The following is an 11,665-nucleotide window of genomic DNA, read 5'->3' on the forward strand; positions in this document are numbered from 1 at the left end:
TGTGCTTGCCTCAGCGATACGCGTGACGAAACGACTGACCTGCCCGCTTGAAATTTCTGAGTGGAGACGCGACTTGCAACAGAACGAACGTAAGGAGTGCTGAGCGCTATAGGGAGACTCAGACGACCAGATCGCTGAACAGAGAGGGATCCTGAGGGAGCCGTCCCCACGACTGTTTATAAACTCCCGGTTTATTAAACCGGGAGTGCTTATAACCGGCCGGTTTATTCGTGTGTGCCGTTTGTGGTCCTCTGCTCACGCTGTTTCTCTGCAGTCTGTATGTACCCGATGTGAGCAATGCGTCCACGCGTTTTCAGCTCTGCAGAGTGCCGCGGGGAGCGAGAGCAACGTTGCGAACATTGAGCAGGGCCGCCGCCGCGCGTCTGGCAGAGCGCCCGCGCGCATCTTATCGCGGCCGGATAAGATGGCGTGTCTCAGCAGATAATCAGCCCATCTAGTCACGTGATGCGAGCGCTTCATGGTATTAATGTTCGCGACGCTGCTCTCGCTCCCCACGGCACTCTGCAGAGTTGAAACCAGTGAACATACATCAATACTCATCACAAAGCATAAGCTGCACCAGGATGAGTGATATGCCTCCAACATCAGACGAAGACGCTCACCAGGTCGCATAATTCAGCTGTGATGTTCGGAAAACATATGTCGGGCCGGCGCGCGCACGAGATAAGATGGGCCCGCTTGAGATATCATAGCCCATCTTATCTGCATCTGATATGATGGCGCCGGGCGCTTACAGGCGGCCTGGCCAGGGAGGCGCCGCCGCGCCTTGCAACGTTCACGACGTTGCTCTCCCTCCCCCCGGCACACTGGACAGCTGAAAATGCGGGTACGTGTTGCTGAACTCAGGTACATACAGGATCCAGAGAAACAGCGCGAGCAGAGGACCACAAATGGCACACACGAATAAACCGGCCGGTTATAAGCACTCCCGGTTTATTAAACCGGGAGTTTATAAGCAGCATTGGTGTCTCTACCCTGAGGGGCCAGTTGTCAGCGAACGCAGGAGTCTTTAGACATGAAGAAATTATCTTTCGCAACACTGGAGTATCACCTGATTATAAGCTTGCAAGGAGTACAGGCCTAATCGACCGCGCACTCGAAGCCCCCCGGGGCTTCTGTGTGGATCGAATGCAGTTCAGATATTTCGGGCGGGTGATCGAGCCGCCCCCAGTGCGCGGGGAGTGACCTGCGATGACGCGTGCACTGACAGAACAGATCTCTGCAGTTCATGGGCACAGGGTACCATCCCGTACCTGCACACGTTATTGAGGTTCAAACATTCAACGTCAACGTTCATGGACAAGATTATGGCGCCTGTTAGTGGTAGGGGCATCGGACACAATATTCCTGTCAATGAGTTCCTGACGGTGCTTCACCTTCTTCAGTCTTCATCCCCATCCTCTTCCCCACCCTACAGTGAACTTTGGGGTAGGCTATGCTACAACTTCTAACGGCAAAAAAATACAGTGGACACACTGGGAATTGAACCCAGCACCCCCCGCAGCCCTCGAAGGAATATTCAATGCTAAGCGGATGTGATAACCAACTACACCATGTGCCCAATGTGTGACAACAATGGCACTCAATTGATAGATACATATTGTTCGGTCTTGTCGGCGATGGCGTAAGCGCCTGCGGTCCAAGTATATCCGAAGAGCGCCTCTGGTGTCTGAGTGTTCACGAGGCTATTACCAGAACACGGTGAAGCCGCTGTACTGGATTAACAGTTCCAATTCGTGAGACACGCCAGGAGTCATGTTCGCAGCCACGATAAGGAGCAGTGCAAAAACTGCACGTTTGGCCAGAACCTCCCTGTCTCATCGCGCCTTCAGCCAAACCTCCACAAGCATGGCTGCCGCTGCATTCGTGCAACAAGGAAAGAAGGTACTGCTTGGTTCAGTATCTGTATAGATATCGAACGTACAGCTCATGATGCTCATTCACAGATTGTTGCCATTGGTCGCAACTATGGCGAGCATGCCAAGGAGCTTAACAACGCTGTCCCGAAGGAGCCCATCATCTTCCTCAAGCCGACGACGAGCTACCTTCCTTCCGGGGGTAACATGGAGATCCCTCAAGGGGTACTCGCTCACTACGAAGGTGGGTATTTTTCTACTTACATGTCGAGGACGACGCTGACCATGGAGGGATAGTCGAGCTTGGTGTCGTCGTGGGCAAGCGCGGCCGTGACGTCCCTGAATCAGAGGCGGAAAGCTACGTCGCGGGCTATGGTACCGTATACCCAGCCTAATCGCATTACATTCTACGACTAAAGCAGCTTCTCACAGCGCTTGCCGTTGACATGACTGCCCGGAACCTGCAAGAGGAGCTCAAGTCCAAGAGGCTGCCATGGACGACTGCCAAGGGCTTTGACACCTTCACGCCCATCAGGTATGCCACCTGGCACGTATAAATCCATGAATCTTCGCTTACGGAATACTTGGGTAGCTCGTACGTCCCCAAGGAGTCCGTCGCTGACGCGGCCAATCTTGGCCTCACCTTGAAGGTAGCTAGAGCCGAGTCATCCGTGTTACTTGGCGACCTTGCTGAACACGCGTGGCGGTCTTAGATCAACGGCGCGGTCAAGCAGGACGGGAACACCAAGGACATGTTGTTCTCCATTCCCCGCCTTATCCATCACATCTCCACCATCATGACCCTCGAGGTGCGCTTCTTCAATTGCTTGGGCTGACTCCATGCTGACTTGGCTTCTGTAGGAGGGCGACTTGATCCTCACCGGCACACCATCCGGTGTCGGTCCAGTCCTACCTGGAGACAAGGTCGAGTGCGCGCTCACGGACAGTACAGGCAAGCAACTCGCGACACTCCACTTCAACGCCGTGCAGCGCGCGGGCGGATACCATTACAAGCCGGAGTAAGGGAGAATTGCAATCACTCTGGCTAGCCCTTGGATATCTCATCTAAATAGCATTTAAACGTACACTACTGGTGAGGCATGATCTCGATCGCGTGCAGAGAAACAGGCAGTGAAACAACAGACAGCAATCTACTACACGTAACACGAGGGACAGCAACTGGCAAAAAGACACGAGAGGTAGAAATACAGTATTCAAAGCGTACATGGGTCTAGTTGTCGTGCGCAGTCCGTTCGTCCGAGTCTCTGCTGGCCTCTCCTGACCTGCGCTCCGCCTCGTCGATGGAGCCCGTACTTGACGCGCTGGCGAAGCTCCAGCTATCAGCGCCAGTGGGCGTCAGGGTGCCGTCGTCCGCGAACGAGTCTGAGCCTGCGCTCTGGAAGTCTCCGAAGTCTCCGAACGAGTCAAACGAGCTGTCTGCCATGAACTCGTCCGCTGTGGTTGTTGAGAAGGTGAATGGGTCGGAGCCACCAGCAGCAGCAGCATTGTCGGAGAAGGGTCCGAATGCATCCTATGGTTTTCCCGGGACGTAAGCAAACGAGCCTATGTACGACGACAGCACTTACATCCTCAAATGGATCTTGGAAGGTAGCATGGGGTTCTGAGGACGAGGAGGAAGAGCCAAACGCATCCTGAAAGTATGCAGAGTTAGCGATATTTTCGGGCCAAGCACTGGTTGCACATACATCGAAGCCACTCGCGCTAAGTGGCCTACGGTCATTGTCATGCTGTCGCGCAGTCACTGGCGGAGGCCGCAACTCAAACGTGGACTGAGCTAGCCAACCACCCCCGTCATCTTCGTCATCAGATGCCTCGTCCGAAGAGCCTATGTGGTCCGAGGACTGTATCTCATGCACGAGGTAGTTCGCAAACTAAAGGAGGTCAGGTCTGTGCCTGACGCGGCATACGTCGACGGTACGTACCCGAGACGGTGTAGAATGGAACTCGTCGTCCTCGTCGTCCATAGGCATGGAGCCGAAGTCGGCGCTACCTTCTCTCCTGCTTGACGATCGGCGGAACTCACCCTTCATCTCCGACGCCGGTTGCATCTCAGTGGTACGCCCAGGTGCTGACGTCGCAACAGAGTCAGCTTCGTCGACCTTCCATTGCGCTGCGCCATTGCGCATGGAGGGTGCGACCACAGGTTTGCCACCGCCAAGAAGGCTTGAATCCTTCTTCTTAGTCTCTTTGTATCGGCCCGTGACATACTCATCCCACTCAGGCTGGGGAGCGTACTGGCCGATCTGCAGGCGGAGGTCCGGAGGGAGGTGTTCAAGTACACCGATGACGTCTTCCGAAAGGAGGGTGAGATGTCCCATATAGCCTAACCTGACGCCCTTGGGCTTTTCACTGCAAAGACGGTGGTTAGTACGGCCGTCATGTACGCAACACTGGAAGTTACCTCTCAACATCGTTGCGTTTTGATCCTTCGATGATACGGTGCATAAGCCTTGCATCACGAAACAATGAAACCGTCAGCTCCCGGTTATATCCGCCATCGACGCGGCCAGTGAGGATTTGGTGTATAAGGTCGTAAACCACGCTGTGCAGGAAGTTGTTCCAAGGGAACTCGAAGAATAGGTCCTACGGGGACATTATTAGTTACTAGCCGATATAGACGACACGATAGGCTCACCAACAATGTTGATGCGACATTGGCCTCCAGGAATCGCTGCTTGAGACGTTCACCAAGGACCGGGCGTCCGATAGGCAGCTCCTTCGTCGATCTCCTCACGCTTCGGCGAGAATCCCTGGATCGCGGCCTAGAAAGCGATCCTTCCGGCTCCAAGTTCCAGGAGTTCTGCCGTTGTGGGAAGGAAGATATGTCACCTGGGCTGGTCGACGGGGCCGGAGGTGAGGGTGAAAGTGTTAGAGGGGAGGCGGCCCTGGCGGGGGACGAGACGGAGGATGGTCCTTGAGGGGAAGAGCTGGGATCGACTCTAGGGGACTCGTACATCGCGATCTCTTCCATGGCCTCTTCGTCCGAGCTACCACCGCTCATATCCTCATCGGAGTCAATGAGGGATGACGACGGAGCATGCGAGACGGGAAACTCATGGGCGGACTCGCCCTCATCACCCTCGTCGTCATCCATGCCATCGTCGTCACCGCTGCCGTTACCGACAGCAATGACCTGTGCCAACTCTTCTAGAGCCGAAAGACCACCCTGTAACCGGCCTTCTCCGTCATACAGGTGATCATAATCGGAGGAACGGTTGCAGAGGGACATATTCGAACAGTGAAGAAGTTCGGCATAGAGTTCGCAAATGCGATACCTCTCGAACGTCAATGGAGGGATGGCGCCTAACGTCGTGAGGACTGGTCCACTCTAGATGATATCATCAGCTGTCGCTCGTTTTGCATGCATGCGAAACCGACGTACCAGAGAGCGCGGTTCCTTGAGGAATCGTTGCAGCTTGTCCAGATGGTCGCACATGAGTTCCAGCACGGGGCCCAAGTGTACGACACCCATCCTGTTCACCATCTCCTGCATTGCTTTCTCCAGAGCTTCACGGGCACCATCCTGGTTCATCACCATCTGCTGCTGAACCTGGATGAGGCGATTCCGCAGTGTATGGAAGAGGTAGGGCTCAAAGTAGTCTGAGTTGTTCTGTCGAATGAGCTCGATGATGATGCATATTGACTGAACAACGGAAGAGGACGCAGATTCCTGGGTAATAGAGGGGCTGGCGGCGTCGTCCTTGTTAGGAGCGTGTGGTCCGAACTCGTGCAGGATGTAGCTGACGAGCTTTGAGACGTTATCGCGGTGCGCGAGCTCCCGAGCAAAGATGTTCGAGGCAGGAAGATGGTTCAACCCGTCGGAGATGCCTGCAGCAGGAGAGGGCGCAGCCATGGATATGATCCCCTTGATGAGCTCCGCAACGACTGTATGCATGTCACTATTATGTGCCGGGGACAAGAGGTCGATTAACCGCGACATCAGGCTCTCTTTGGACAGCCACTGCATGGCTTGAGGTAAGAGAGGTTCGTAGATGGGTGCACATGACATGAGGATGGACATACTTCAAGGACTCCGGCACCAGCTGGGTGTTCGTCCAGCTGGATTATGCGCACGAGAAGGTCCGCAAACGGGGGACTCTCTATATGCCGTAGAATTCGCTCGACGATATCGGGTTGCGCTTGTATGAACGCCAACATCTGAGCACGGACGCTCAGAGATCACACCACAGCGTATGGGTACCAGAGAGGAGTGTATTCACCTCTGCGGGCTTCTTGCTCAGGAACGCGACATTCACTTTTGCGAAGTGCGACGCCATCATGACCTGGCTACGCATTTCTTCCGGGGACTTGTCAAGAACTGTCTCCCAGAACGGGAGGAGCAGCTGGTCTTCGTGATTGACGCAGGTGTCGACTATGGACCATATTTCGCTGCACAAGACCTCGGTAGCGACATAGGGATACCTCCAGGGTTCGACAACTGAGCCAGGACGTCCGCCACAACTGTGACCGAACACTCACTTGAAGCTGCCCTTATCCCCGCCCTCAATCTGTCCCGTCACGTAGCCCAGAAGGCGCTGCAGAACATTGACGCGAGAAAAGTAGTCGATAAGTCGTGTATTCTGCGCTTTGCACTCCTGAAGGAGATCATCCTCGTCGAGTATCGACTCCAGGGAGACGTCTTCCTTGTCTAGAAGACTGTCGATTGCGGACGCATTATGAAAGCCGAATCTGCTGGCAGCGTCGGTTTAGACTGCTCGCGCACGGAGAACAATCTGTGTACCTCCAAAACATGCAGTGTCACGTCGATCCCGGTCTTGGAAAGTTGATATTCGTGCAGAAAGCAGCCAGACAGCGAAAGCCTGCGGGCAGAGCGAGGACAACGCTGAAGAGAGGCAAGACGGGTAACGAGCCGGTTGCCTATTCCGACTGGCGCGAATCCCACCGCGGGGGCGGGCGCTCTGCGTCATATAGCACAAGGACCGTGTTCTGTACGTAACAACTACATGAAAGCAAAGCTCTACATGGATCGAATACGCAGAACGACAGCCTTAAAGACCGGTCACGAAGCCAACCAGATTGAGTAGAGATTGATCGTCGATTGAGTTGTGGGGCCGAGTGTACCTCGGTCATGCGAGGGCATGAACCATCCAGGCACCGCTGCCTTCGTAGAGGAGCACCAAAATATGCTGCAGAGGCCACATGGAGGTGTAGCAGCAACTAGGATGCAGCATGTCTCTCAGTGTCGACGATTATGCCGCAGCCGAGACACCAGTCGCGGTGCCACATGGCGGCTACCTGCCCGGTGGCGACACTGCTCTGAGGTTTCTGGAACGTAATACGCATCCTACCCTCATCGAGCCTACGGACAAGTCAGCAATAGTGGTGGAGAAGTATGCAGGGTAGACTGACCGCTGGATAGTGCCAGGTACGTCCATCATCCGGTGCCGATACTGGACACGACCACGGAAGCCTTCATCGTCGATACCACTAGGCGGTGTATCATCCCAGATCCACTTCCACTTGTCGACGACGATCGAGTTGCAGAAGAGAGCGGGATGGTCCCTGTGATTGTGAATATGAGCATCTTGAGGTTTGGGGATATGAAGAGACACTCACGATCCAGGAACGACGTAAATGATGTTCTCCTTGGGGTCTTTGCGAGCGACATGCATCTTCTGCGGCATCCCTTTGATTCTAGCGTTCTGTCCAACGGTATATGAGTAGAGACCATCATGTCTACCGAGGGTCTTCCCGCTCTCTAGGTCGACTATGCGACCCGGCTTCGGAGGTATGTACTGAGCTGCCGGCGTTGATGTCAACATGGTCCTGCGTATGGTGTTGTGCCATCTTACAGATGAAGTCATCAAATTTGCGCTTTTCGCCGACGAAGCAGATGCCCATGCTTTCATCCCGCGTGGCGGTCGGAAGGCTCCATTTCTGAGCCATTTCACGGACTTCTGTCTTCTTATACGGGGCGAGTGGAAACAAGGCGCGCGCTAGACTTGACTCCGGAATGGCCGAGAGGTAGTATGTCTGGTCCTTAGACCTGTCTACAGGGCGACGCAGCTGAGGCCGAGGCGGGAACCTGCCATAAGCAAACAGGTTGCTGACACTCAGAGGCGGGAGTGCCCACTTCTTGTCCGCATAGTGGCCTGCACACGTAGTGAATACATATGCGCTAACGTGCAGGACGGAGGTGCCCACCGGTGGCTAACCAGGAATCCTTCTCGGTGAGGCGATCAAAGAGGGCTCCGAACTTGACCTCTCTAGTAGGATCATGAGCCATATTCCCATAAATAGGCGGCAGACCATCGGCATGACTGGTCTGCACATATGTAGAACATACCTGTTGCACCATATGTCAGGATTAGGTGTCGAACCCGACTCCCATAACTCTAGGGCTGGTTCGAACACGCGCGTCCAATATTCGCGGGACAAGTCTACCTTCACAAATGTGCCATTATTGAGCGGATGAATCGCACTCCCTCATGACAAGTTGGACGCACCATTTGGCACCTGATACCCAGCATCCGGCACACTCCCTGGACGTCTTCCCAATCCTTCTTCCACTCACAGCCCTGGTCAGTGCCTGACTCGTCACGGGTGTCCCAATTTCGCATGAAGATAGCGGAAAGGTCATAGTCCTATGTTCAAAGACACTCAGTCTCCCTGTCATGGCATGCCAACTATGAAGGGTTCGTACCTGGTCGGCGAGTAATTTCGCGGTTACCGAAGAGTCTACTCCTCCGGACATAGCAACGACAACTATTGCAATCGCACAACGGTCACACGCGAAGTCAGGTATTACTCCAGTTACTCTACGTACCTCGATCGCCCTTCCTAGGTGTAAGCCCGGCGGACTGTGTTCGGAGCAGAGGGAGGGAGCGGAGCAAAGAGGTCGTCCATCCTCTCATCAAGTCCCCACGTCCAACTAGTTACTTTCAATAGAAAGAGCGTGTACAGTTTCCACAGGCCCGGATAGCAGGCGCGAGTGTCGATAGCCTCGAGGTAGGCTAAGGTGGTGGCGGCGAGAACCAAGTGCGTATATGGGCGCTACTCAAAATTGGTTCGCTGCTTCTCAGGCTGGCTCGCCACATTCGCAAGTTCACCTCATACCACACCTAGGCACTGGCTTTCTTCTTCACTCGCGGACTGCAGAAGCTTGAAAGATACTAGACAACAACTCACGCTACGATATGTCCAACAAATCGCGCTCACGACGGAGCTCAGTATCTGGTACAGACACCAGCCGCAGCACGCGCAGGAAAGAGAAGGACGCAGCGAACGCAGAGGCGGGCCCCTCCAACGCCACCTCCTCCGGAAAATCTGCAGATGTCTCGCAGCGCGCAAGCAAGAGTGCAGCGTCCCCGAATGGGAAGGATTCGTTCACGGAAGCGGACTTCATCGCGTTCACGTTCTCCGAGCCTGAAGAAGACGATGTGCCCGCTCGCTCACCGTCACCCCCAGTGCGGGAATGGGATAGAGGCAAGGACAAGGGGAAGGGGAAGAGTCGGGAGAGCAGGCGGGAGAGCGAACACGCTGGGCGGAAGCGCAAGGCGGACGAACTAGACTTGAGCGACGGGTACGCGAACAAGAAGCAGCGGGTTGCCGCAGCCTCGCGCAAGGCCCCGTGGGCGAAGGATGTGAACTGGGAGAAATGCGCGAATGTCGCGGAGATGTACGTGTATACCATAGCTATCTTTCGCGTGCTCTCAAGGGCGACTAACCCCGCCGGCGCGGCGCATTGCTGCTTAGGTTGCATAACGAGGTGGAGGCGTTCGTGGACTACATGTCGCCGACTCCCATAGAGGATGAAGTCCGCTCGCTCACAGTACAGCTCATTTCCAACGCCATAACCAAGAGCTACCGCGATGCGAAGGTCCTCCCATTTGGTAGTTACGAGACGAAGCTATACCTTCCCTTAGGGTAAGTCTGCATTGTTCGCATCTGCTTCATGTTACTACAATATCTCATGCTCGTTCCCAGCGACATCGATCTCGTCATCTACTCGTCGTCTATGATGCGTATGGACAAGGTCTCCGTGCTGCATTCCCTCGCAAACATAATGAAGCGTGCCGGGATAACAGACCGGGTCACCATCATTGCGAAAGCGAAGGTGCCTATCATCAAATTCGTCACGACGTACGGTCGCTTCCCGGTCGACATCAGCATAAACCAGGGGAACGGCGTCACGACTGGCAAGATGGTGAAGCAATTTCTGCAGGAGCTTCCCGCGCTCCGGAGCCTCGTGCTCATCATCAAGAACTTCCTGAGCCAACGCAGTATGAACGAAGTGTTCACCGGCGGACTTGGCAGCTACAGTATCGTGTGTCTTGCGATCAGCTTCCTGCAGATGCACCCGAAAATCCGAAGAGGAGAGATCGACCCGTCCAAGAATCTCGGCGTGCTCGTGATGGAGTTCTTTGAGCTATACGGGTCGTACTTCAACTATCAGGAGGTCGGCATCTCGTTGCGCGATGGCGGATCGTACTACAACAAGCGACAGAGAGGCTGGTATGACTACCGCGAGCCCAGGCTGCTCTCCATTGAGGACCCAGGCGACCCGAGTACGTCACTGTTTCTCACATCACAGATTGGACATGTCGAAATGAACGGTTCTTTTCACAGCGAACGACATTTCGCGGGGTTCATACAACTTCGCGCGGGTGCGAACCACTCTTGCAGGCGCTCATGGGATCATGACCGCAGCTGCATACGCACAAGCTAGCATCATAAGCGCACGAAGAGAAGGTCGCACAGTACACCTGCGGTCTACGACGGAGCCCGAAGAAATGAGCATTCTCGCGAGTGTCATGGGAGTAACGCAGGAGGTAAGCAAAAATCCATCACGCGCAGGGGCATATCAACGCAGTGGACTTCGGATTCCGCAGGCGTGCTTGTGTTGTTGAACAAGCGGGTCTGGACCTACTCCAACAGGCTCGACGGCTCTGTGCTTCGAACATGCCCTGTTTGTGTAGGTGGCTTTCCTAAGCTCACCTTCAGGTTGCCCCGGTTCCGAGAACGCTATGTTGAGATGCACCTGCGATAATCTAAGTGTGGATCACGATCAAACTGACCATCATTCCAAGACTATCAATCATCGTAGAGTGGTCCAGGAGGTTTACGACCGCCAGGTGCTGCATCGCATGCTGGGGGTCACGCCGACGACATCGCTGACAGAAAAGGTTGCGATCAATGTCAATGGCAAATCACGAATTGCGGAAGCGAAGAGTGTTGAGACTGCGTGGGGTGAGGCAGACATGACTTTCGAAACGGACGACGGCGAGGAGGACGAGGAAGAGCTGATTGAGAGCCGGTATGACATCGAAAGCCGGCAGCCCCCAGCGAAGCGCAGACGTACAGGCACGCAGTCGGACGTGCACACAGTGTACACGACGGACGATGACGAGGACGCGAACTCCATATCGCATCGGCGCGGTGACGAAGACGGGATCTCGGAGGAGGAGGGTGAGTATGATCTGTCTGTCTTGGATGCCGAGCGTCCCGGAAGGGCGGAGGCTTCGAGCAGGCGGTCGTACTGGTTGTCCAAGGCGATGGCATCCGCTCATGATAGCGGGGATGAGTGATTGTGTCGCGGGGTGTCTGGATGTATACGAGGTAGTTACTGACGTTCCTGGACGTTGGCCTGGACATATCGCGTCTGCCACAAGTGCGCCACTGTCGTCGTTGTGCGAATATCCAAGAAATATTCTGCGGGTGCAGACTAGGGTCGAGATGTCCTCCGGAACATTGCTACGTTACGATACTGATGGGTGGAGGCGGTGACTTGGTGATTGTCGGGAACT

General features: G+C 54.9%; 4 protein-coding genes and 1 non-coding gene across 5 annotated transcripts; 2 read left to right on the plus strand and 3 right to left on the minus strand.

Annotated features, from left to right (window-relative positions):
• Positions 1-1,488: 1,488 nt before the first annotated feature.
• L226DRAFT_t30 lies at positions 1,489-1,582 on the minus strand. The gene has a single exon. It is a non-coding gene; the product is annotated as a tRNA-Ala (tRNA).
• A 287-nt stretch (positions 1,583-1,869) lies between these two features.
• Positions 1,870-2,900, plus strand: L226DRAFT_455084 (uncharacterized protein; the record flags this gene model as incomplete). The annotated part of the gene is made up of 7 exons (XM_067675216.1): positions 1,870-1,905; positions 1,968-2,121; positions 2,175-2,252; positions 2,310-2,412; positions 2,470-2,527; positions 2,591-2,686; positions 2,739-2,900. 7 exons carry the CDS (start codon positions 1,870-1,872, stop codon positions 2,898-2,900), a joined length of 687 nt encoding a protein of 228 aa, XP_067541057.1.
• A 5-nt stretch (positions 2,901-2,905) lies between these two features.
• On the minus strand, positions 2,906-6,753 carry L226DRAFT_530643 (SAPS-domain-containing protein). Its single transcript, XM_067679905.1, has 11 exons — positions 6,640-6,753; positions 6,378-6,587; positions 6,119-6,320; positions 5,922-6,056; positions 5,281-5,859; positions 4,534-5,226; positions 4,300-4,481; positions 3,821-4,247; positions 3,584-3,769; positions 3,464-3,529; positions 2,906-3,408 (listed from the first exon to the last, which is right to left on the minus strand). The coding sequence occupies exons 1-11, from the start codon at positions 6,648-6,650 to the stop codon at positions 3,109-3,111; spliced, it is 2,991 nt and encodes a 996-aa protein (XP_067541058.1). The 5' UTR covers positions 6,651-6,753; the 3' UTR covers positions 2,906-3,108.
• A 323-nt stretch (positions 6,754-7,076) lies between these two features.
• Positions 7,077-8,613, minus strand: L226DRAFT_455250 (5-methylaminomethyl-2-thiouridylate-methyltransferase; the record flags this gene model as incomplete). The annotated part of the gene is made up of 8 exons (XM_067675223.1): positions 7,077-7,218; positions 7,269-7,421; positions 7,476-7,659; positions 7,712-8,011; positions 8,064-8,125; positions 8,206-8,303; positions 8,366-8,503; positions 8,563-8,613. 8 exons carry the CDS (start codon positions 8,611-8,613, stop codon positions 7,077-7,079), a joined length of 1,128 nt encoding a protein of 375 aa, XP_067541059.1.
• Positions 8,614-9,042: 429 nt separating this feature from the next.
• Positions 9,043-11,588, plus strand: L226DRAFT_501041 (uncharacterized protein). Its single transcript, XM_067677808.1, has 5 exons — positions 9,043-9,537; positions 9,615-9,785; positions 9,846-10,426; positions 10,488-10,690; positions 10,949-11,588. The coding sequence occupies exons 1-5, from the start codon at positions 9,056-9,058 to the stop codon at positions 11,444-11,446; spliced, it is 1,935 nt and encodes a 644-aa protein (XP_067541060.1). The 5' UTR covers positions 9,043-9,055; the 3' UTR covers positions 11,447-11,588.
• The last annotated feature ends 77 nt before the right edge of the window (positions 11,589-11,665 follow it).

Source organism: Lentinus tigrinus (assembly GCF_003813185.1).
Source record: "Lentinus tigrinus ALCF2SS1-7 unplaced genomic scaffold L226scaffold_3, whole genome shotgun sequence".
In the NCBI taxonomy this organism is placed as follows: domain Eukaryota; kingdom Fungi; phylum Basidiomycota; class Agaricomycetes; order Polyporales; family Polyporaceae; genus Lentinus; species Lentinus tigrinus.